Source organism: Cyanistes caeruleus, chromosome 2 (assembly GCF_971803275.1).
Source record: "Cyanistes caeruleus chromosome 2, bCyaCae1.hap1.1, whole genome shotgun sequence".
In the NCBI taxonomy this organism is placed as follows: domain Eukaryota; kingdom Metazoa; phylum Chordata; class Aves; order Passeriformes; family Paridae; genus Cyanistes; species Cyanistes caeruleus.
The window spans coordinates 119349683-119374999 of NC_141702.1; the positions used below are offsets into that span (position 1 = coordinate 119349683).

At 44.8% G+C, this 25317-nt stretch overlaps 1 protein-coding gene across 48 annotated transcripts in view; it reads right to left on the reverse strand.

The window, feature by feature from the left end:
- Window positions 1-25317, reverse strand: part of CCDC85A (coiled-coil domain containing 85A) — a 218928-nt gene that overhangs the window by 48474 nt on the left and 145137 nt on the right. For 36 of the 48 annotated variants that reach the window (XM_086875015.1, XM_086875012.1, XM_086875042.1 and 33 more), the window contains 2 exons: window positions 17135-17523; window positions 13676-14591 (listed from right to left, as the gene is read on the reverse strand). In XM_086875015.1, the coding sequence (XP_086731141.1) occupies window positions 13676-14591; window positions 17135-17523 (1305 nt within the window). Of the gene's footprint in view, window positions 1-13675; window positions 14592-17134; window positions 17524-17636; window positions 17991-19172; window positions 19293-19819; window positions 20064-25317 lie in introns of those variants that run through there. The other 12 variants (XM_086875004.1, XM_086875005.1, XM_086875007.1 and 9 more) reach the window with 3 other exon arrangements.

The window sequence follows — 25317 nt, forward strand, 5'->3', positions numbered from 1 at the left end:
GACATTTTTCCTTGCCCAGAGTCCTTCACTTTACAACCTAGGCACTCTTAGATATAACTCTGAATCTGTCTGACCTCATCCACTTTCTTCTCAAAAAAACCCTCAGAAACTCTTTGCTTAGCAACTCGATTGTCTGCACTCAGCAGGGAGCGACTCCAAACCTCCAGCATCAAACACAGCCTGCTCTCATTACAGCTCCAAAAGCTATCTCCACATCTGAGTGATGTTTCCCTAGAGATGGCAATCAGTCCTGAGCCCAGTTGCAGGAGAAAGGAGATCCTGTTCAGTCCATCCTTCTCCTGCCTTTCCGCTTCCAGCAATTGTGCGTTTGCTGCTCCATCTGTGATCCCGTAGCGGGAGAGAGCTCTGCCCCCCAGGCATGGCTGGCCCAGCTCCTCCTCTCCTGGAGATGCTTCATCCCTGCAGCATTTTCCAAGGTACCTGCCTTGTGAAGAGCTCCAGCCTTGGCTCAGCATGTCCAAGGCAGCAGAGAGGGAGCTTGGCACGCTGCCCCTGGAATGATTTCCCAGTGCTGTGTAAGAAGAGTTTTAGATCTGCATCATTCCCGAGATATGTATCTTTATACATTTCTAAATAGGTTTATTTAACAGGCCAATTAGCCTCTCACTAATCATCTCTCATGCTGGGTAAGAGTCTAGCAATGTAGACAAAAATATACAGAATATTCCGGTTATTCCACTCCTCTGACTCTCCTGGCTGTGCCACACTCAGGAGCATTTCCAGTCTTCCTTCATTGTACACAGATGAATGTGCTGCTGGTTTACATTTTTTAATGCATGCTCCTGACTCAAGCTTCCCATGGCTCAGGCAGAAGGAACACCATCACTTGGGAAGCCTGTTCACCAGACTGAACACAAACAGAGATGTAACCAGCTCCCATGTGAGGGTTCTGGACACTGTATTAGAGCATTCCAGGTCTACTGACTGCCAGTGATAGCCCAAGAGTTCAGCTTAAAAATAAAATTACTGCCTTGACCCTTTCAAAATACCTGGGATGTGTTCCAGTATACAATTTTATTTTCTTTATACTATTAGCGCTATTTCTTACTACTCTCTTTGAATTTCTAACTACTTACTGCTCATTTATCTTATTCAGGGTTCAGAGTTTAATTTCTTGATCCATTAAAAGTTTGCGATTATAAAAACGTGAAAATCCCATTAAGTAGCTATAAAACCAGTTAAATACAGTAGGAATGTTTTTACAGGAGAAAATTATATGGCTCTGCAGAAAATTTTACAAGCAAAGATATTTAGACAAGTGCTACCTCAGAAGCAGCACCATATGTTCCTGTACTTCAGCATGAAAGAAAAAATGTCTACAAAATGAAACACAATGAATTTTTTCCAAAAGTTACTGCCACAAGAATTTAAAAAGATACACTTATTTCAAGTACCAAATAATCAGAGCAATGGAATTAGGAAGGAGATAATTAAAAGACTAACAGGTTGCTAAATCATGCTCAGGACACACAAGCTGGTGTTTGCTCTGGTTTGTAATTAAGATGAAAACAGTAGCAGCACTAATATCTCTTTAATCTCTGCCCAGGTCTGAAACACAAGGCTGCACTCAAAGCACTTTCTGGCTGAGAAGGGCCATGAAGGACTGGCAGCCTGCTCCTGCTGTAGCTGCAGGAACTTTGTGCTCCCAAGGATTGTTGCTGCCATCCTGTCAGAGCATCTCCCGGGCTGGGAATGTCTGGGCTGTCATCCCAGGATGTCAAATCCCAGCTCCCCACGGGGTACAGAGCACTGGGCAGCTCTGGAGCCTCCTCTGAGCCCTGAGCGGGGCCATTCACAACCCCTGCTGCAGTGACCTTGCACAGGAAAGCCCCAGCTTTTGGCAGCCAGGGAGAACCTTCCCCCAGTGCTCCCTTGAACACAGCCCCGGCTTCACAGGACTTTAAACAAACATTTCATCCTGCAGTGTTTGACAGAGAGCAGCAGCCACCTACCTGCTAGGTCGGAGTCTGCTGGCACCCAGCCAGAACAGCTCCAAATCCCCAGTTCCTCCCTTCCACATCTGCCAAGTCACAGATGTTCAGCCTGAGCCTCTCCATGGAGATTTAGATCTGCTAAGCCCCACTTCCCCCCCTCCCTGGCACAGTCACAACATGCCACACTGTTGATGGATGCTGAGGGCCAGATGACCATCTTTGCCAAAACACTGTGTTCTCTCTTTTTTTAAGCTCAAGAATGTTAATTTTCAAATTTTATTCTGATGGAAGATGAATATTCCTTTGGATTGTACCAGTTAGCAGCCTGAAATCCCCAGCAGAGAGCTGACCGTGCCTCTGCTTGGTACCAGCATCTTAATTTCCCAAATCAAGACAACTACAGCTCCTCAACTACTCTGTAACAGTAAAAACAGGCCACGAGAAACAGGACAGAAAACAGAGCTTCCTCTAGTAAAGCTATCACAGCCCTTCAGATGTGGATCCATTGTAAATCACTTTGTGTGCCAGGACACCTTGAAGCAGCCCTGTAAATGCAAAAGGTACATTAACAGCTTCTAGTTGGACTGCTGCACACACAAAAGAGAATTAAAAATAGCTTTGTTTCCCACTAGCCCAATTCAGGAAGTTCAGGAAGGAAGGAAACATTGCTTAAAAGTTGATTTTGAAAGGAAACACATTGAAAAGGTTTGTCTCGAGCTGATTGTTCATAAAGGTGTTTTCTAGGCATGTGAGTAACTCCAGCCCCAGTTTTTACACCATGCTGAAAGCAAACTATTCTAAGAATAAAGCTGTTAGAAAACTGGCATGACACAATGGAATAATCAGCAGCAAAACCTCAGGAAACCTGCAGTAGTTGGTGGCTGATTAATCCTGTCTTGTCTTTTGTTTAGCTCATGGTTCTTAACACCCAGGTGATGATGACAATATTTGTGTGGCTGGTAAATTGTTTCCAGAAGTATTGATAAGAGCTGCAAGAGGGAACCAGGCACCACTGACAAGCGTGGGCAGTTCCTCAGGGTAACAGCTCACCCACAGCTCTTTATACACATCAAGGTCTCGCCTTCATAAAGACATTTTTTCTGACTGGGGAGTGTTCACACGCGTAAATCGATGTTCCACACATGATGCTACCCCAGCCCACACACAGGAGCTCTCCAGGGCCAGAACTCTGTGAGTTGATCCAGCCAGGCTCTCTGGGCAGAGCTGCTTTCTCTCCTCAGTCACACAAGACTGCTCCCAGACCCTCTGTAGGCTCAAACTCCAGCATTACAAGTTGGGGCACAGACAGGACTTCCCGATGGCTTTCCACAGCAAGCAAGGGAGCAAAGGAAAACAGCAATGTCCTCCTCTCCCCTGGGTCCCCCAGTCCAAACCTCTGGAGTCACACATTTGCTCTGGACCTTTCAGAAGCTCTCAGGACCCTTTGGAACTCAGAAAGCTTCTGCAGCACAAACCAGAGCAGAAGGTTTTAGGCCTGAAAAGGACAGACATACTGCAAAGGCCATTTCCAGAAGAGGCATAAATGTTGTTAATCTGATTACCAGTATGTTACAGATCTTCAGTCTTTCCCTCTGATGATGAATTGAGCACACAACACCAAGATTGTAGGGTCAATCTCCATACAGGCCATTTTCTAAAGAGTTGGACACGATCTTTGTGGCTCCCTTCCAACTCAGAATAAACTGTGAATCTCTGAAAATAGATGTCACCAGTCATTTATTTTGCCAGCTTTCAGATCTTACACATAATACTTGGGTTTGGGCTTTTCAGCATTTGGCTTTGTGCTAAGAGGGAGAAGTTTTCTGCACAACATGTACATAAAGACACATGCTCACAAAAGCAGAGCAAAACAAGATGCAAGGTCTGATTACCCCCAGAGCTCTCCCCAAAATCCCACAACTCCACAGAGTCAGCTTCTAGCCCAGCTGACTGGTTTGCTATGAGGGCACTCCTTCCATGGTGTGGAAATAAACACAGATGGAGCTGGACATGGACAGATCCACAGGTGACAAAGCCAGCATCACACCAAGCCAAGGCCTACAACCTCATCCACCCCTGGTTCTCCACAGATCTGAGCTGGCTCAAGCCCTCAGTTCGAAGCTGAATCCTGAATTTAGATTGCTGAAGGGATGGTGCTCAGAAACAGAACTGTACCTGCAATTGGTGGGACAAAGAGCCACTTCTGATTTACACCATTAAAACAGCCAAATCTGTGTTTGATGAAATTTATCTCTGTGTTTGTCTCAGATGTCTCTGGGTGTCTGCTGCTGAGACTCCTGGAGCAGTGAAGAAACTCTCCCAAAGAACTCTTCCCGCTGTGTTGCCACAGATATGATGGGACACAAATTTGGGCCCCACATCAGTAGTTCCATGAGCTGAGATGCAAATCAAGCAGCTGGTTCAGGCAGCAGCCAACTCTCCCAACACCTGATGGGCAAAGCCACAGGCCAGTGAGCCTCAGTATTTGGCATGAAAAGGCTCCTGGTTCCCTGGGGAACAGCATTTCCTAATAAACAAAATGCAAACACTACCTGGATTTTTCTCATTCCAGGGAGTAAAAATCTACTAATAACTTTTATCTTTCACTACAGATTCTTTCCCAAGATTTTCCAGAGCCTGCTTGCTTCCTGTGCATCATGATGTGTTTCTGAGCAGCACTGCACACACAAATAAATCAAAATCTAGCAAAACTGAAGAGGTTTAAAAGGTTAAAAGCACTTAAGTGTTAAATTTGAGAACAAGCATCACCTGACTGGATATTTGCAGCCAAGATCCCTTTTCCCCTGCAACAAGGACAAGGAATATCCAAAGAATCTTACATTAGAGGACATGCAGGATTAATATCTAACACTGACTGACTGAAAAATACATGTGCTAAGTGCAGCTCCTCTAAGCACAAGGCAGGCACAGCCAAGGTTTGCTACATTTAAACTACAGATCTTTTCAGTGATAAATTCAACAGTAGTTTGCTCTTAACACCAACAGAAATCGTTTCTCAATCATTCTTCAGCAATCCCCATTTTCCAAAGTGATGCTGGAATAAACTCTCGGGTTTTTTAGTTAAAAAAATAAAATAAAAACACATGAAACAGGAAAGGTGGAATAGAATATGTTTCCCACTCCAGTGCCTGAAGGACACACTTCCAGGTGGCAGCTGATAAGTAAATACTCTTGAATTTGCATTGCTGTAGAAAGTGGGTCACACAAGTCCCTTTGTGCTACATCTCCTTTTGGAGTTCTCCAGGCACCTTTTCAGGATTCCACGGATACAAATGGCTGTACTTGTGATATTGCAATCGATACAAGGTGTCAACCCCATTCAACTCATTCTTGACAAATCCAGGATGATGGAGTGACTTGACAGCACAAAGCTCTGGGATCCGTGCTTCCAAGACAGTCTGATCAGTCATTTCCATGCTTTTGGCCAATCCACCAATTCAGGCTGAATAGAACATTCCAAAGCACTTAAAAAAACCTTTTGATTATGTTCATGGAAAAGCTAAAACGCATAAATCCCAATGCCCTCATGCTGAAATTAGGATTTGTTTAAAAATAAAAACTCAGGATCTTTTGTCCTCATAGTTCTCTAAAACATTTGCTATGGTTTTAAGTGCTCACAATGCAGCATTCAGCAGGATGGCCAGGAGTGTAAGCCAGGCATCGAGTGCTACAACAGAAATGAATAAACCAATGTTCTTAGCACCTGTACCTGCAGGAGACACAGATTTGGTATCTTCTGCTGTTCACCTAGCACTGAAGAGCCTTTGGTCTCAGTGGTTGGAGAGCTGGGAAGGAAAGAATCGTTGCTGGAATGCTTTCTTGGCATGTTTTCTTTATGGACTTAGTGACACTGCAAAAAATCTAAAATTCAAAATTTAACTTCAGGTTACATAAATTTCTAAATTGGACCCAAGCAAACAAGATGAATGACAGTGACAGACCAGTGACTTCATTCAGAGCACTGCATGAACAGGGATATTTAAGCATCTTGTTCTGTCTGGGCATCCCATTTCAGCACAAGCCAGGTATTAACAAGGACTGAAGTGCTCAAATCCTTAGAAAGATCTGAGTCAATTTGCAGGTTCTGCCTCACAGCATTTGTGTGCTTGTGCTTGATATATTCATCTGCCTCCAGTGGAATGTTCTTCTTGTTTCTCATAATCCAACACTATTTTTAGAGGCTCATCTTAATGTCCTCAGCAATGTTTGCAGACCACAAAACTCATAAGATGGATTTTGAACATCATTAAAGTTTGTCCACTGTAAACCAAAACCAGCCAAGAGGGGATGTGGGTCAGGAATCAATGCTTTTCTCCAGGCTTATCTGCACTTGGCCTAAGTGGAAGCTGATCACAGAGTGATGAATCAGCCTTGTACCCTTTGTAGAAAGCGCAGATATTTTTCTTTGAATCCAAGTCACAGGTACAGGCTCCACAGTTGATCAAGGCAAATTTTCACAGCTCGCAGGAGCTTAAAGAGATGCAGTGAAAGAAACTGAGTGAGTTTTGAGGTCAAACACTTGAAGGAGCCATCTCACTACTGATCACATTAGAGATGTTTAATATTACAGGCATAAAGGCTCTGGAATAATTTGTGTAACCTTGAGGAAGTACCAAAATGGAGACCTTTAGGAGACATTCCATATTGTTGGTTACCACATGGCTCACTGGGCTTTTTCAGCTATGACACATCTTTTACTCTTGCCAGTGCTTGAACACTGCTTTCACTGGCCCAAATAACCATTTGATTTATTAAATTGACTTTTACAAACCAGTGAAGATCACATGAATCATGCAAATAAAAAATAAAGGGTAGAAGAAGCACGTTCTTGCTGAACTACACAGGTCCAGAGCTGCTGGCTTCTTCACTCCCCATGAATGTTACAGAAACAAATGCAAATATGCCAGAAATTTTATAGTAGAAATGACGAGTAGAACTATTTGTTATTCACAGCCTTCACAGAACTGTTCATCTTTTAAGACAGCCTAGCTCAAGATAGCAGCTTTCCCATTCACAATCAATAAATTTGCACACACTTCCATGCTGCATACCAAATGCTCATGGACACAGATCACAATCTGACCCTCCTCTGTGTGCCTTGTGGAATTAAAAGCATTTAAAAAATAAATGTACAAGCCCACTAAATATGCACAGAGTAATATCATTACTACTTATTTTTTTAAGACAGCTTTTATTTCAGCCCTTCCCCCGCCATGTTATACTTGTGTAACTCATTCCCTCTCAAACAGATTATTGTACTGCTTTCTGCATTAAGCAGAATTCAAATCCATGTTTCAGTCCTAGCTGATTCTCTTCAAGAGACCACCCTTTAACCAGTGAAGAAGCACAGGCAGACAAGATTTACATCAAGATCATGACTTGAAGATAATTCTCAGTGCTCCCTCAGTAACTATATATCTCTGCACATGACAATATGACCCAAGATAAGCTGTGCTTCAGTTTACTAATTAAGACATAACTTACTAGCTCAGAAGCCAATGAATTTTCATTGCCAGAGTCATTTTCTTATGTACACACGGCTTTATTATAGCTCATTAAATACCCTGTAATTTGGAATGCCTCGCTGTCCCTTATTCCTGTCAACATCCCTGCACTTTGTGTGTGGCAGTACAAAATCTGAACCCCACACTACACTGCCTGCTTTCTTCCCTAACTCTTAACCCATTCAGCTCCAACCCCTGCTCTGCCTGCACAAGTCTCCATTGTTAAGTTCTTAATAAAATTTAAAAATTAAAAAAAACCCCAAACATTAATAGGTGAACAGAAGAGACAGGATATTCTGACTGGCAAACATAATATATACTACAAGGCTGAATGTCTTAAACAAGCAGCACTCACAAAAATTATTGTAATATACTGACTGCATTGTATATGACTGATTGCAAAGTGCCATGGTTCAGAGAATTTTATAATTTAATCACCAATATTTCTAAACCCATATTTTACTGCTCTAAACTCACAACTCCAAAAGCTGTGTGAAGAACTGATACATGAGGTCCTGAGCTCAGGTTAAAGGTACTCTCTCTACACAGAGATTCAGACAAGGCTTTAATGTGAGGATTTGCAGTTCTGGCACTAAGAAAAATAAAATAACACGCAGATGTGCCCACTTATTTCAGGCATACGACACTAACAGCCATGCAAACTCCTGAGAAGCTCTCTAAGGTAAAGGCTAATGGCTCACACCTTGACACAATCACCATGAAAAAGAAATAAGCTTCTCTACTGTTTCCTTTATGCACCAAAACAAACTCCCACTCGCTAGCCAGAAAAGACATTGTTTCTCATAAACGCCCAGTGAAATGAAAACAGAAGAAAGATCGGTACGCCAGCTCCATCCCAGGTGTACCAGCACTTGTCAGGGGGTGGGAGCAGGCGCTGGCTCGCAGGGTGTTTGTGGGGACACCATCGGTGCGACTGCTCTGCAGCCCTTCCCTGCCGGAGCTCCGGGGTCAGGGGAGCTCCAGCAGCCACTCCGGCCACGAGAGGTGGCCACACGGCTCCTCCTCTGCTTCCCGGTGAAACCCTCGGCAGGGACGGGCACTGCTCACGGGGCTGCAGGGAGTCACTGTGGGACCAGCTCCCAAATCCCGGGCAGCACCGACTGCCTCCCACCCCATTAACACCCCTCTCCCGGACTAACAGGGACCTTGCTCCCAGAGGAGATGGCTTAAAGGTAGCGTCTCTATTCGCTACTCTGCCTCTCGCTTCCATCAAAGAACGGCTGAATTAGCACTAAATCCTCACTGCAAAACAGACTCGCCTGTGGAGCAGGATATGCAGCCTCAGGGAGAAAGGAAAAGACATAAAACTTGGAATCAGTGACTTCCCAGGAGGTGCTGAGGTGTTCTCAGTCTTGCAGCTGAGTTCCCCTGCACATCCCACAGCAGCAAACAGCTGTCCCCAGCAGCTGCCTCTGCCCTGCACAGGAATCGGTGCTGAAGGTCCAGACAATCGTGTGAAACCAGGCCACCTTCCAGAAGCAGAGGCATCACTCTGCCATTAACATTTCAAGAGTTTTGCTGGAAGGAGGATCCACCGCAAACTAAAACATTCAAATCCAAAGGAGTTTTGTCAGTGGAGTTAAGGATGTGGAATTGTAAGCCTCTCTCAGAAGTCCTGCAGCATGGGTTCCTAGTAAATTCACTGTTTTGATACTACAAAACACATTTTCAACATGATAAATCAGTCTGCAAAAAAACGAGTTGGGTAATAAATGCAGCATGCTGTAGTCACATCCACATTCACATCTCATGCCCCAGTTCTCTTGCAGTGTGAAATAGCTAGAAACAATTTACAAGTCTGACATCAAACCTACGGAGTCCAATTGAAGGACTCTGATTGACAAAGCTTCAGAGCTGCACACTTCAAAATTAAACACCTGAAATAAACACAACGTCACTTCAGACCGTCATGGAAAAAATTCTACTGATCCTTGTAGCCTTTGGTTACTCTGAAAAGTAAAAAATGCTGCCTCAGGCTCCCAGGTGTGCAGTCGTGGGTTCCAGCAGGACAGGTCAAATCACACAGAGTGCTGAGCAGTGCCATTAATGACAGGCAGGTTATTTGCATTTCAGCTTTAAGAAACAATGTGTAAACAAACATACATGGAAACATGGTGTGATCCCACTCTTCAGCCGGCAAGGGAGAGCTGCTTGCACAAAGAGGGTACCAGTTAACTCAGTTATATTGTTGTGAGATTTTTCTCTCTGGAGCCATACTGCAGTTTTTACTCAGTGCAGTGTTTTCTAATTTAAGTTTCCTTCTCACAAGTGCATTTATAAGAGAAAGTATCTAAAATGTGTGCTGAGTCTGTGTTTAGCCTACAAACACCTTCACTCAAGGAGAGGTGATGCTGCATTTGTTCTGTAAGAGCCCTCGCACCTCGAGCAGTACAGGAGGTGTTAGTCAGCAGTTTGACTTCTCTTCATTAATAACCTCAGCAGGAAGCGAGAAACACACATGAAAGCCTTTGGATACCTTCCTTTCACACAAAAGTCAAAGCTCAGAGTAAAACAAAGGACTTCTCAAAATAGAAAGTTGAAAATAAATCACTTAGATTAAAAAACCAACACTTGGACTACAAATGCTGAAAGCAGATCAATTTATAGAGGCACTTACGCCCCAGATATCTCTGTCAGAGCTAAACTGTCACGTATTCTTCCAGGGTGCCTTAATGCTCTCTTCTCAAAATGTTTTTACTGCTGGTATTTTCTCACCTAATTTCAGCAATCTTTCTATCCTAAATACCTCTGTTCTCATTACCCAGAACATCTAGGTGTGATTACAGCAAAAAGATTGTTATCGTGTTTTATTTGGTTAAAACCTCTAGAATTAAATACATGTGTTTTCAATTAACAGGCACCGAGCCAAATTCAGCTCTCCCATCCCATTTTCTGTCACTCCAAAGGCAATGGACACTCATTTCAGAAAAATATGCAGGAGAACCATGAATAGAGGGTTTTTTTAAAGCCTTATAAATCTTATAAATGAAAGCTGACATGTCATACAAGAAAAAATACCAAGATCAAACCCTTGAGCATAGAAGATGAGAAGAATTACAAAAGGAAATGTTATCACCTCATCCTTTATTCCTTCAGCTGTGCCTGTGAGCGAGAGGCTGAGGTAACTTCCCGCATAGCTTAAAACATGCATGAAGGCCAATGATTAATGCATAAACACATCCTGCAAAGCAGCTCCAGCTGCACATCACATTTCTGATGGCATTGTAATATTACACTGCACTGCTCTGACTGCAGCTCCAGTCTGTCAGGAACCTGCAAACTCTGATCCATCCCACCTTTACCTACAGCCCCGCTCTGGGAGAGCTAACGCCACCCTGCAGAATCCACTGCTGCCCTGTGGTCACCAGGTGCTGACAAATCCAGGATCACAAATCCAGGTAAATGGGAGCTGCTAGAAGCTCCCATTTCTCCTGGAATAGCCAGGCTGTTCACAAACATGCTTCCAATTAGCAACACCAGATCCAGGTAGAGAGTACAGCACTTTTGGAATGAGGTTTGACATGCAGAGGAATAGCTTCTCCTCTCAGACATGATTCAGAATCTAAAGCAGACCAAGGAAAATGGACAGGTTTGTACTGACTCTAGTAAATTCTGACTACATAGTTAAAATAATTTATTTTACTCCTTTAAATATCAAAACAGGTTTGTCTTCGCCATTCATCATTTCGGGTCACCAACACTTCATTCTTGCTGCTCGCATGACAGCCCAAAGACCTACAGTAAGTTTAGAAGTGCCCTGCAAACTCATGACAGATGTGCAAACATCTGCCAGCTAGAGATACTCCAAATTTGCAAACAAACTGGATTCCAGCAGTGATATCACCAATGTGATATAATATACTTACTGCATGACTTTGGGATCACAATCAAAATATTGTCCTTTAATTGCTCATCAGAGTTTAGGGCCCGGTTTCCAGGCCATTTCCTAACTCCCATTGTCACAATTTCAGCATTCCTTACAACAAGATCAGGATTTTTATCACCTACAGTCAGCTGGCAGGGTGAGGTACACATAGAACATCCAAATTAAGATTTACACATTATTTTCACAAAAATAACAAATTATAATGACCAGCACTTCTACCAGCTCCATATTAACTGTTCCCCACAACTTTACAGTAGCTGACAAAATCAAAACACGAAATACCCAGAAGGATTCAGCCTTGCTATGAAGACCAAGTATTTCCCTGAAGTTAAGCCTTTACTTCATAGCAGAGCTGTCAAGAGTCTTACCAAATTTGATCAAGGTCAGACAGATGTCAGAATTAAACCTCAAGTTTGCATCAAATTACATAAATATGAAAGAAGAGAGGTTCAACAACTTTCTGGTGAGAGAAGTTGTCAAACCAAAGAGGACTTCTCTGTAAAAGTGATTATATAAAGCACAGAGCAGGCAAAGCTCTGATTAAAGTCAATAAAGAGCCTCCCAAAGCACCAGCTGCCCTCTCCAGCACCTTGTGGCCTGAGTCCAATCTTTTGACAGCTGAAATATGCTGCACAAAGGATGCCAGTCAACTCAGGAATAAAGTAACAACTGCTTTCACTGCACTGTTAGGAATATGGTTCTCAACAAGGCTACTTGGGGAAAAAAACCCAACCTAGAAAGCCTACAGTGCTGGCAGCAGAAAAAACATATCTTCTTTCCCCTGTGAGTTTTAAAAATATATATTTAAAACCTTGGTTCACCTTCCTACATAAACTGTGATGGACTGCTGAACATCAAGGGTGCAAGAAACAAGTCTTTTTTAGGAAGTTTGGTTCCATACTTTGTGCTACTTAGAAAAGGTCAATAGCAAACACAAAGAAGTGAATGGAGAAAAATACAGCATTTAATGGAAGTTGTGCAAGACCAACTTTAATAACTTCTGTGTTACACATCTTGTCACACACTCACCTTATTCATCATTTTTAAATCTTTAAAAGGAGGAGTCTCTACACTTACCATGCTGGGGTTGGTCAGCCCTGTCAGAAATACACATTTCACTGAAAACAATGTGGATTTGCCCCTGCAGAGAGGGGTTAAGTGAAGGTGTTGTGCGAGTTAATCCCAACAGGTCACTGGACCAGTGTGACAAAGGCTGAGGACGGCACCCATCTCAAAGCAGATCCAACAATGGTCACTTCCACTGATGCCAACACAGCTTCTCACAGCTGCTCATGAAATGGAAACACATGAGCTCCATCCAAGACAATTTGCAAAGGCAAAATCATCACTCTGTGTAGAGCTTGACTTCAAATCTAAGTGTAAAGGTCTGAGAAAAGGGTTTTCAACTAGGACATAAAATGTCTTCATAAGAACATCCCACAGATGTAGAAGAAATAAAAGGCAGCAGGCTATAGAAATTCTGATAAGTCTAAAATAAGTTATTTCTACAGCAGAGTAGGATGTCTGAACTTTGTAGCTTTCAAAATAAAAAAATACTTACATTGTGACTCTCCTAAGACAATTTATTTCCATCAGTCAGGATATACAGCTCTTAAAAACTAGGCATGGTTATTGGAAACCTTTCTAAAGGGCAGCAATAACAGCAAAGAATCCCCTTCTTGATCTTCCTAAATTTTTAATTTGTTATGATTAGAAATATGCAAACTCAAGACTTTGAAAAGCTTTAGGAGCTATCAGATTCATTTCTATTGAGCCTACCCTTCATCTGGGGTCTCTTCCAAAGTTCATGGAAAAGGATATAGGACACCTTCAATCAATAAACAGGAAATTTTAAAATCTTTGAAGCTACAGACAAAGCAGATTAGGAAAGTAGAAATTAAATTGGAGACACTCACCTCCACTCTGCTGACTCAGATATAGACAGGGCAAGAAACATAATGCAATTCCTCTCTTATGCAAACACAAATTTACCTAGGGACAAACAGTTTACATCTACCAACCACAGAGCAGGGTCAGGGCTAAGAGCTTCTCCTTGATACCTACACCAACACTCAAAATTCACTTTTCCCCTACTTCTTTAACCTGTTCCACACCTGCTGGATGGACAAACATGTACTCCAATTAAATCATCTGCTAAAGGAGTGACACCAGACTCATTGCCTTTCTTTTCATATCAAACATCATTCCTGCTGCAGAAATAGCTGGAATAACACCAAAACTACCTTAGCAATTTTCAAAGTGAGCTTTTGCTCCAAGTATTGACCCACCATTCATTCCGTTGTACAAGCTCCTGTGGTGAGGGGACAGCTCATCTGTCACTTGTCTCCTGAGGGTACCTTCTCTGCTGCCTCCGCTGAGGTGTTTGAGGTGCTCTGGGCTCCCTCCATAATGTTGTTTGAGATGCTCTGGGCTCGTACCCCTCACCTTGTGCAGGTGCTCTGTACTTCCACTGGGCGTGTGCTTTTGAAGGTGATCTGGGCTGCCACCGCTGTGCTTTTGGTGCTCAGGGCTACCACCAGGCCTCTGCTTTTGAAAGTGTTCAGGGCTACTACTCAAAACGTGCTTTGGGATAGTTTCTGGACTGCTGCTGCTGTGCTTTTGTTGTTCAGGTACTTTGACAATGGTTTTGTGATGCTCAGGGCTCGGCCCTTTCAGGTGATGATCAGGACTGCCAGAACCCCTGGGCTTCTGCAGGTGCTCTGGGCTGATACTCCTGTGTTTCTGATGCTCAGGGCTTCCTTCCCCCCGAGGTTTTTGCAGGTGCTCTGGACTGGTGCTTGGGTGGTGTTTGTGATGGTCTGGGCTGTCTGTGCTGCCCGTGCTGGAAGTGCTGCTGCCATCCCCAACATCTCTGATGTACGCGCTGGTGGCAGTCAGCTGGCACAGGCTGATCTGGCTGTCGATAGAGCTCCGGCTGCCTGCTCCTCCACTCTTCTCCTCATCCAGCAACACACACAACTCCTTCAGTTCCAGGTTCTCCTTAACCACTTCTTCCTGCCTCACTTCCAGCTCTTTCAGCTTCTGCAGGTATAAGGCCACCTCCTTGTGCATGACACTGGCGCTGTACCTGCCCAGCCTCTGCCACTCGCGGGACACCCTCTTGCCCTTCTGCCGGTCGTCGTCCAGGAAGCAGCAAAGGTCCCTCAGCTCCTGGTTATCTTCCTGCAGCTTCTGGTTGATGTCCTTTAAAAGAAAGATTATCATGACAGAGGAGTGTCTAAAGGCATTGATGTTAAACTGTTACACAGGCCAGAGGACAGCACAGCTGCAAACTCATATTTAAGCATTCCATGAGGCATAAATAATTCCATGTGTATATTTGGCACGAGCAAACAAAGCTGCTGTCCAGCAAAAACTGCCCTTAGCTTGGAGCTAATTTCTAACTTCTGATACACCAGAAAAGTTTCAGGTGCTTAATTAATTTTCCTGCTAAATATCAGAGTAATTTAGTTCCCAAATTGGGCAAAGGTTGCAAGCGCTCTCTTGATGATCTCACTCCCCTGAGAAATATTCACCTGTGAGTTATTGCTAAATAAAAGTGCAAGAAACATCAGAAATTGTAATCTCTCTTAAATAACTAATTATTAACATTTATACTCCCTATTCCCTAAAGTATAGTCACATATAAAGATGACCATTTTAGAGATTCTTAAAAATTGGGGTTTGCTGGATTTTGCTTCTGATTGGTATAAAAAGCCTGGTCACTCGACCAGGATTGCTTTACCCACTCTGAAATGAAATAATCTGCTGAAATAGATTTCCCACCCCTAACAGAATGAAGTACAGGATTCTATGCCCCTCCCTAAGTGAGGAAAGGTCTGAAGCAAATGCTCTGAAGTAAAAATGTTCAGGGTATTACTACAGCAGAATAAAAACATTTTCAGTATTTTATCCTTCTAGTTTGGACTTGTGACCATACTCATCTTTTTTCCATCAACATATTCATTCCTTATGGAATCCCAACTAGAGATTAGCCACAGCTGTTAAAAAGTCAGTCTTATGGAAATATCATTTTAGCAGTTTCCAAAGAAAAGGAAGCTTTTGTAACTCCAGTGGGTTTGGGGGCACAAACACCCATGTTTGTCTGATTTTTGCCTCAGAATAACTTGGAATTTGATCAATTTCAACCTGTATTTGACAACGGCAAAAAAAAAATCTCATTGTGGCTTTAAGATGTCCTTAAAAACCTCTGCTAGTGGGAGATGTTTGAAATGATCCCACAGTGGAATAAAATAGTTGTGGAAGTCCACAATTCCTCAGTCAGAAAGCAAGAGACACCCATCCAGCTGGTCATCCTTACTCATAGAGCAGTTATTTCATACAGGACAAAGGAGGGAGATTTCCAGGCACCAACACAGGGCTCAAAGAACCTCCTTCTCCCAGATTCTTTTTGAAAGTTCCAGCTGAGGAATCTGAACAAAAGGCGGAAGTCAAACAAGACTTTAGGAGTTTGGAATTGAGAGAGGAATTTGTGACTCCTTCCTACCATCTTAAGTGTGTTTGGTCAGCTCTCTAGAAGATGCAGAAATCCAGATATTGGATTTTTGCACATAACTGGGAAAAAGATATTACTGTTGTAAGTGAACTTCAATTTAAAATATAAGTTCCAGTCTTACTCAATACTACCATGGGTGGGGTCTGTTTTACCCTCAGACACCACCAAAGGGACACACAAACCTTGCAAACACAAAAACTTGGGAGGCAGGAACTGTCTCTCCCCCACGAGCTATTTATTTTATGCCACACTATTATCAAAGACACTTTCTCAATAATTCTGTCATTTAAAGCCATTCTACAAGTGAAGAACTCTCTTCTAATGCACTTTCCTGTAATAATTCAAAAGCCCACATTGCATCTCTGTCCCCTCTCTCATTCCCTCCAGCCTCAGCTCACTGAAGGAATTTCCTGAAAATTCTCAAAGCAGTAAGCCACAAAATGTTCTGTAGTCCTGCCTACTCTAAGGTAACTTTCTAGGTCTATAATCCACAAGGCTAGGTAATGCTCTGTAAATAGGCACACTTTCTTCCCAGTCCTCAGAACTGGCAAGGAAGCATTAGGGACTAAGCTTCTCATCCACCAAAAGTGAAATTAAGAAGGGATAAGCTACTACAGACTTGTAATACAGGCTGCAGCCTGCATGAGCACACAACTGAGAATGGTTTGATCAGAGCTGTGTTACCAGATATCTTTTTGGACAATAAATTTGGGAATGGTTCAATTCCCAAACCCGAGCCATAGGGTTTGCCATCACCTGCCACATGCTGCACTGAATCCTGGAAGTGACCGACTCTTTCCAGCAGCCTGCCAGCCTGCCTGACAGGCTAAATCGTCTGAAAATAGTGACTGAAAACAGCGTGAGCTACACAAACCCTTGTTCTCGTGCACTTCAGGCAGGATCATTTAACTTCGCTCAAAACCAAGGAAGTCTAACACAAAGCTGACAAGATTTCAGGGTTTTTATCAGCCCAAAAGAATACTGGGGCAGAGCATAAACCAGCTGTGCACTACAGCGTGCCGTAGAGCTGGTCGTCTCTTAGCCGGCCACTTAATTGATCATTAAGCGGGATCAAATGCTGTTCACCCCAGTTCTCATCCACTTTTCATGCGATTCTTGGGAGCGGCTCCTCCCAGACCATCCATCTGACGAGATTGCTCCCGACGGGACGGGCGGGGGACGCGGAGAGACCGCACAAATTTCAGGGGTCCCACCCTGCCCACCCCGCTACCTTCAAGCCGCGGATCTCGCCGAGGTGGAGCTGGAGCCGGCGGTTCACCTCGCGGATGAGGTTGCTGTGGTCCAGCATCGCGCTCATCTTCTCGGCCTCGGCGCGGCGGAGGCTGCGGATCAGCTCCTCCTTGCTCCACTTGAGCAGCTCCTCGTCCGACACCTTGGACAAGTCCTCGGCCGGCGCTGCCCCGCAACTTTCCGCCGCCACTTTGGACATGGTGGCGGTCCGGCAGCCCGGGGAACTCGCGGAGCCTCCCCGCGCTCCCGGGGCCGCCCCGCAGCCGCCGCCGGGGGAAAGGGCGAGCCTGGAGCCCGCGGGGTGCCCCCAGCTCCAGCGCTGGGCCGGGGGTAACGAGGGAGACCTCTTCTGGCCCCAGACAGCGGATCCTGGAAAAAAGGAGGAAAAGGAGGAGGAAAGGGTGTGGAGGAAGCCGGGCCACAGGCTGGGGAGCAAACTTCCCCCGTCGAGAAGGAAAAAAAATAAAAAATAGAAAAAAGACCTAGACAAAATATTCCCAAGACAAGCCCGGCTCTTGCAACAGGTCAGCGACAGCTGCGTGCGCCCGGTCCCCGCCGCAGCGCCAGGGATGCGCGGTGGCTCTCACGGTACCCGCCGCCCCCGGGCTGCGGGATGCAGGGGAGGATGCGAAGTGCCGACGCCGCGCGCCATGGCGGAGGGCAGAGCGGGCCGGTCCGGGCGGCGGAGGAGCGGCAACGAGCGGGGATGAGCGGGAAGGAGCGGAAAGGAGGGAGCGGAGCGGGCGCTGCCGGCGCCAGTGGCGGGCGCGGGGCCGCTCGCGGCTTTTCAGCGGGGCGCGCGCCACGTGCGGGCGGGGGCGGCGCGGGCTCCGCGCGGCTCGAGGGCGCCCCCTGCCGGCCAACGCCCGCCAGCGCGGCCGGGGCCATCCCGGGGCGGCGGCGGGACGGACACACCCGAGGGACAGACACACCCCAGGGACAGACACACCCTAGGGACAGACACACCCCAGGGACAGACACACCCTAGGGACAGACACACCCCAGGGACAGACACACCTGCGGCCCGGACACAGCCGCAGCAGCATCCCGGCCCTCCCGGGCCCGCGGGATGGAGGTACAAGCGCAGCCGGCCGCGCAGCAGCGCGATGGCTCCAGCGGGGCGGCCGGCGAGAGGTCACATCACATCACCGCGGGCAGCACCGCCTCGGCTCAGCGCAGCTCGCAGGCACCCCAGGCTCGCACCGAACCCCAGTGCAGCTCCTTACTCCAGCTGAAGGTCTCATGCCGTGAGCTAAACCCCTCACAGGAATTAGGTTTGGGCTGCTTACACACCTTCCCTAAGAATATTCAGCCGCACTGTAGCAAGAGACTCGCATTCCCCGATTTGCTTAGAGATACAAAGACTCTGCATAAATCTGCCTTGCAGATTTGAGAATGAAACTTGATCATCCATTCATGCTGCTCACAAAGAAAGATGAGACGACAGATCTCAGAGGCAGAGGTGGATGAACTGAAACTATTAGGTGAGTAATTGGTTGAATCCCTGTTTTTCAATCACGAAGTTCCCCCTGAACAATCCCCCTGCGGACAGAGGAGGCTGCCTCGCTTAATGGGCCCTTCCTACCTCCAGCTCTGCAATTTTAGAATTATGTAGGATTAAAGAAGATTTCTGGTTCTTGAGGGGAAAATTGAAGTAGTTAATGCCAGCACTGGCAGATCACGAGGCTGCACAGGCAGCTGCAGAACCTGTCCCATGTCACTGTCCCAGCCGGCTCCCGTGGCATTTTCCTGCCAATGCCAGAGGACCAGACCAATGATTATTTTCTGCTCTCATTCCTGTTTAAAAGTTGCTAGGAGAATGGTTAAATCAAACACTGTTCCTCTGTTCTTACTGCTAATCCTCTCCTTGAACTGCCAGTTGTACTTGACCACAATAGAAGTTCTGCTCCTATCCATCATGGGCTACACTTGGACTTTTCACCACAAAAGTTCTCCATGTCTTCCCTTCCCAATTATCATGAAGAGCTGTTCTTTCAGCTGATCCATTTTCCATGTACCTTCAACCTCCAGACACTCTGGTTCCATCCAGGATGGGTGCTCCATGGGAATGGCACTTGAGCTGCTCCCACAGGTCCAGCCTGCTGCTCGGGATCCTCTGCCCCTATTCCAAGGAATACCTGTGCCACAGGAGGGTGGAATGTTGGCTCAGCTGCAGGAGGAACCCCAAAGCCCACCGGTGTCAACAAGAGCTCCAGCCAAGCACAGAGCTTTGTCAGCATGAAATCCCATTTTCTGAGCAGTGACAAGTATTGTGTAAAAATTTTATTTTCTTTGCAAACTCTATCACTCTCTTAAATCCTCTATTTTTTTTTTTTATTTTTTTTACCACTGCAAAGAAAAAAGCTCGAGATAAAAGCATCTGACCAGCCACAGCAAAAATACAGTAAGAGGACATGAAAAGGAGCTGTCATCTTTTATGCCCAAATATATTTCATTTTAATGCAACTGAAAAAGAACAGCTTGGCAGCAACAAATAAAGGCTTTTCTAATTCAGTGGTGTATGTGTTAAAAGGTCACATGATGATGGATTTTTAGAATTAATTAATTTAATCCAATTAATTTCCATCCATGAAATAAACAGTTAACTGAAAAAATTTCCAAAAACCTTTTAATCCAAAAGCTTCAGGGAAGAGTGTCCACTTGCCTCAACGTTAGCAGCGTTTCTCTGGAGCAGCATTTCCCAGCTTTTGATCACGAGGAGCCACGGAAAGCACGGATCTGAGATGAACAGCTCCAGGGAACACCGTGTTCCCCACAAAAGTGCCTCCACATTTGTGTCTTGAGGAGGCTCAGCGTTATTGTACAGGCACCAGTGAGATGGGGGAATTCAGGGAGTAGGGACCTTGGAAATAGCTCAAACTTCAAACGTCTGGGACAAATGTAGCTCTAATAACGGAAGCAAAAACGTATCAAGTGAAACTAATCTGGAACGTTTCTATAAGGAGAGGATCTAATTCCACATTCACTCACGCTTGTGTAACAAGATCAAAACCAGAGTGGGAAGTGCAACATAATTACTCCCATCTCCTGGCAAGTTTAAAACTTTCCTTTTAGATAGTCCACCTCCCTGCCCAAAGCACCTCCCTGTTCCTGGGCTTTATTGTCAGCGGTGAGCGCCACAACTGCTCCAAAACAAACACTAAGTTTCACATTAAAGCGGCATTTTTTTCAATACTCCCCTGAATAATTATCCTTCACAGCCTGAAATGGAGAGTCTGGGCAAATGAGTTTGGAGACTGCAGTGCTGGGATTGCTGCAGCCTCTGTCCAGTGGCAAAGGGGATGGCAGTCCCTGTCCATCCTTCCAGTTCCTTCACACCAGGAGCCAAATGCCAGCAGCAATGTGGATCCGCAGCCAATTAAATCTCCATAGCTGACCACGCTTTGCCAGCTCGGTAACATTTCCACTGCTGTGTCCTGCTCACCCCTGGACATGCAGATACCCAGCAATTGCTGCTGGAAAATTTCCCTGGCATATTCTCAAGGACTTGCTTTTCATTGCTGCCTGCAGACCCTCCAGTGCTTTAAGTCTCTGAGTCTCTAAGGATTATTATAACCAATAATAATTATCTGATGATTTAAAAAACTCTTGGACATTTCCAACGAGGCCCTAAAGCTGTTTGATAGCTCTCTGCCAAAAATATGTCATAGCTGAGTACTTGCCTAGCAGTCATTTTACACAAAGATGGCTAAACTGGTTTTGTTCAGAAATGAACAAAATTTCTTCCAAAAATACTTTTGAGAGGAGTTCAGACTCGAAAAATGTCATTCCCAAATTGGAAGGAAGTGGAGAGAGCTTTAAAAAATGAAAAGTTCAAGTAATTTTAGTTACAGTTGCTTCTAGATGCTCTTCCCATCAGTCATGTGTCTGTAGCTGACACTCAACACAGCATCCCCAACATCAGCTGCTCTTCTGTGCAGCCTGTTCATTCCCTGCTGGCTCATCCCCTGTCCCTGGGCAGAGCTCCACACCTTCCCATCCCTAACCTAGGAGAGAGTTCCCCTTCCTCACCCTCCCACCCTGTCCCTCCAGAGCCCCTCTCCACCATGGCAGCACCCCAGCCATGCATCTCTCGTCTACCAGTCTGGTCCATTATTCCCTCATTTGTGTCATTGCCATCAGCTCTCTCTGTCCATCCCTAGGTTAAAGTTCTTGGCCAGCGCATTGGCAAAAATGCTTGTACCTCATTTGGCTGGGTGGATCCCACCTCTCCCTAAGAGCACTCAAAGAGGGCCCCACGGTGACAAAAACCAGATCCCTGCTGTCAGTGCCAGCTGTGCCAGCACTCACTGGCCACAGGATCCATTCACTCTTGCTCCAGCTCTTTCACCACCATGGGATTCACTTTTCAGCCCTGGCTGCCACTCCTGTAGTCACTGTAGCAGCATAAATTAGATAATGCATTTTACAGTACAATATAGATCATTTTCCTAATGGAGTCTCCAGCAGTGTTCAGAGTGTTGGTACACATGGAAGTTAATAGTCTGACACCAGGCCATCCACACAGCATTTCCTACTTCATTGCATGCCCTTCCACGGCACAAAGGATGTTATGGATAATGTCATCTAGCTAAAACTGGCCACAAACAAAATCCTTCAGTACAGACACCTTTCAAAGCATTTACAGATGTAATCCTCATCCTTTGCTCCTGACCTGACCACAGGTAAAAGTAAATAGCCAACTTTGAGCAAACCTAATCAGGCAACATGCTCTTTTCTCATCTCAGAAATACTCTGACAGAGAAAGAAGTTCATCTATTTCCAACTAGGAGAAAATGTAAAAGAAATCTAGAAAAAAATGTTTTCAAATTAATAGTCTGAAGAGTGGGGGTAAGTTCAACTTGAATTAGTCATTGAGCTTTTTAGAATTTCAGAAGTTGCATCTTAAACCCCTTTAACTATTTACTTGTAAATGCTTTCTATTTATTCTCTAATAAAACTAACTACGTAAAAAGTTTTTCATCATTAAATTATTGAGAAGTTACCTCCATATTTCAAAATTCAGAAATTCTCACAAAGCAAAGTTTTCTGTGAACTTCTTCCTGCTGCCACCTACACCTTCCTTATGGTCCAGTGACCATGCAAATGTTTGGTAAGCTGGATCAGCTTCGTGAGTCAGTGAAAAAATAAAGTTAAAATCCACCTCTTATGAATAATAGCTGGTTTTCCCAGGGATGACTGCACTGATCTGGCTCACAGAAGCTCTATGGGATGCAAGGGAGGCGGAAGGAACACACAAGGCCAGGGATGGAGATGGAGCAAGTCCATCCCTGCTGACAGAAACCTGCATTTGGAGCACACTAAACAGATGCTGACGCAGGACAGCCACCAAAGATGCCCCAGAGGAGAGGAGTGGAGAGCAAAGAGCTCGTCCTGCTTGAGCTTAGGCAGTGCCTGTGGCTAAGCCAGACTTGCAGCTTTGACATGGAATGTGTAATAGAATGAAAACTCCTGGAAGGTCTCACGTAGGCACTTTGCCTTTTATTTCAATTGCAGACTTGTGTGTCCCTCTTCCAGGACAAACCCAGGATCCCCAAGCCATGGATTACTCACAAGAGGTGAGTAAGGAAAAGACTTTTTCCTGAGCCAGGGAAAGATACTGCCACTCAAACTGACAGGGAAATTGGTTCTGGAGGGGTTGGCCCATGCTCCTGAACCTGCCTGTTCATCTCAGTGAGGTTCATGTAAATGAACATGCTTTATAACTGCCCAAGGTTAAACAAGTGGGCTGATGGCTGATCCTTAGAGACAACATCAAATATGGAAACAGGCACCTTTCCAACTCGGCAGAAAACATTCCTGAGACAGTAACTTAAAGGCATCCATAGATGTTAGAGGGAAATCGTTAATTATAACATTTTTATGGGCTTGATTTTATCGTGGAGGGCTTGGCAACTTTTCTGCAGAGCTGACAGTTTGTTCTGGCTGGAATCCAACACAGACACATAATCAGAGCATCTGTGGGGTTGTTTTAATTGTGCTCCCATTCTTCACTTGGGTAACACTGGACTTTGCTTCCTGTTCATACTTGATTAGTGAGTTAATAAGGGGCCAGATGCTTATTTGCTTATTGTTGATGGAAATAAAGTACATGCCCATATGGTGGGAGCGAGACAAGGTGCATCATCCTTTGCTTTCCCAGCCCCAGAAGAATGGCAAATACTGGCCCAGTATCTACAGACATGAAGATAGAGACCTTCTGTCCTCCTCTAAGACATCAATAGAGCTTTAGGCATCTATAACATACTTAGTAAGCACAAGAATTGGAATGAGATTAAGGCATTATTGATACTTGTTAATAAAAACTTTTTACAAAAAGTGATTACTCACTGCATTTTTTATAAAGCTGAGTGTGCTTAAGTAAAACTAATCTACAACAGGACAGACCTCCAATGGTTTCTAACACTGTTTTTCATTTAGAATCATCTTAATTTAGCAAAAAACATTTAAATCAGTCACCCATCCACTCACTCTGGCTGACTCATGGTTATGTGATGGCCTTTTGTATCCAGCTCCTTCCTTGGTAGGGCAGGATTTTGTAATTTACAACACATCTCCTAAAATTCCAGGTTTTGCCTGCAGTATGGTGGGCTCTGTTGTGAAGTCACTGGTTATTTATTCACCACTTACTTTGTCACAAAGACACCAGTGGTCAAAAGTCAATTTCTCCCTGTGTCTTGCTGCTTTAGTGACAACTTCCACAGTGCAGCTCAGTAGGAAACAATTCCAGGGACTTCCAAATTATCCAAACTTCCCATCCCAAGATTTTCACATCTTTACTAGGATTACCTATTTACAGAGAAGCAAAATTAGATTCTTTTGAAGATTTCCCTGGAGACACTTCAAATACTAGACTGGTTTAAAAACACAAACAAAACCATTCATCCAGCCAAGCATGGGTCCTTGAGTACAAAACTGGAAACCAAGTAATGAAAGCAAAGCCTATAACCAAGGAACGCACTAGGGAGACATTTGCACATCAGTCCACATCAGTCTCATGTCCTCACTGCAAGCCCAAGTCCATCCCAGCACTTCCCAAAGCCAGTGGCCAGGCCACAGCATCTGGAATTCTGCTTTCCACAATGTATCTCCTTGTTTGGGCTCCAGAGCCAGGACAGCAGCTCAGGAACAGCTCATTTCCTGACAAGCTAACCTGCAATGCTGTCCTGCTAGCCCTAACCCAGGCTTCATCTGAGGGGTGCTGAGCTCTGCACAGCTCCTGCTGCAAGAAAGAATTCCAAGACAAAAGCCCTTTAACTTTTAGATAATAAAAAGCAGCAGGAGTAACACAGCCTCTCCAGCAGATGTGGCTGTGATAACATTCATTTCCTTTATAACAGTTGCAGCTCAGATAATTCCCATTTCCTTAACCCTATTCTTTAAAACTGGGCTGGTTTTTTTTCCATTCCTTTTTAATTAAAAAACAAACAAACAAAAGGAAAAGAACAGAAGAAAAACCCAACAGCAACAACAACAAAACCCTCCAATGTTTGGGCTTCTATGAAGCGAAGCATTCGGAGCTTATCTAACGGAACAAGGCACTTCCTATTGAGTGCATTCCCTGTGCTGCTCCAGCAGTTTAGAAACGACTGCAATACTTCTTAGGGTTTATATCTCACATCTGAGCAAACCCTGGGTCTCCAGCTCACTGGCAGTTCCCTCCAGGGCTCTGGTGGAACGTGGCAATAACACAGGCGAAGGGGCCGGCGCTCAGAGCCCTTTGAGCTCGTCCACAGTGTCAGTGAGAGGGCCCGGTGAATGCAGAGCAGGACAGGAGACACCTTTTGCCATTTTATTTTTTTTTAATTGCTATCTACAGATAAGTTTTGATGAGAAAAACAAGAAAAGTTGCCCAAAAAAGGAGAGTTAATGGTATGGCAGTAGAGCTATCACAATGCCTAGTGGAGTTCTAAGTTTTAGCTGGAATTAAAGCCCAGCTGGATCTAAAGTAATTGCCTTCACATCAGTTGGAAACTACAGGACTGTGGAAGGAAGCTGCCTGCTAATATATAAACTGTTCACTTGCTCCAGCCCTGTGCAGACACCACTGGCTCCAGAAATTAATTACCAGCTCTGACAATGCCATTCAGGACGAAATTAAGAGTGCAGTTTATTATCCACACTGACTATCACTTATTTATT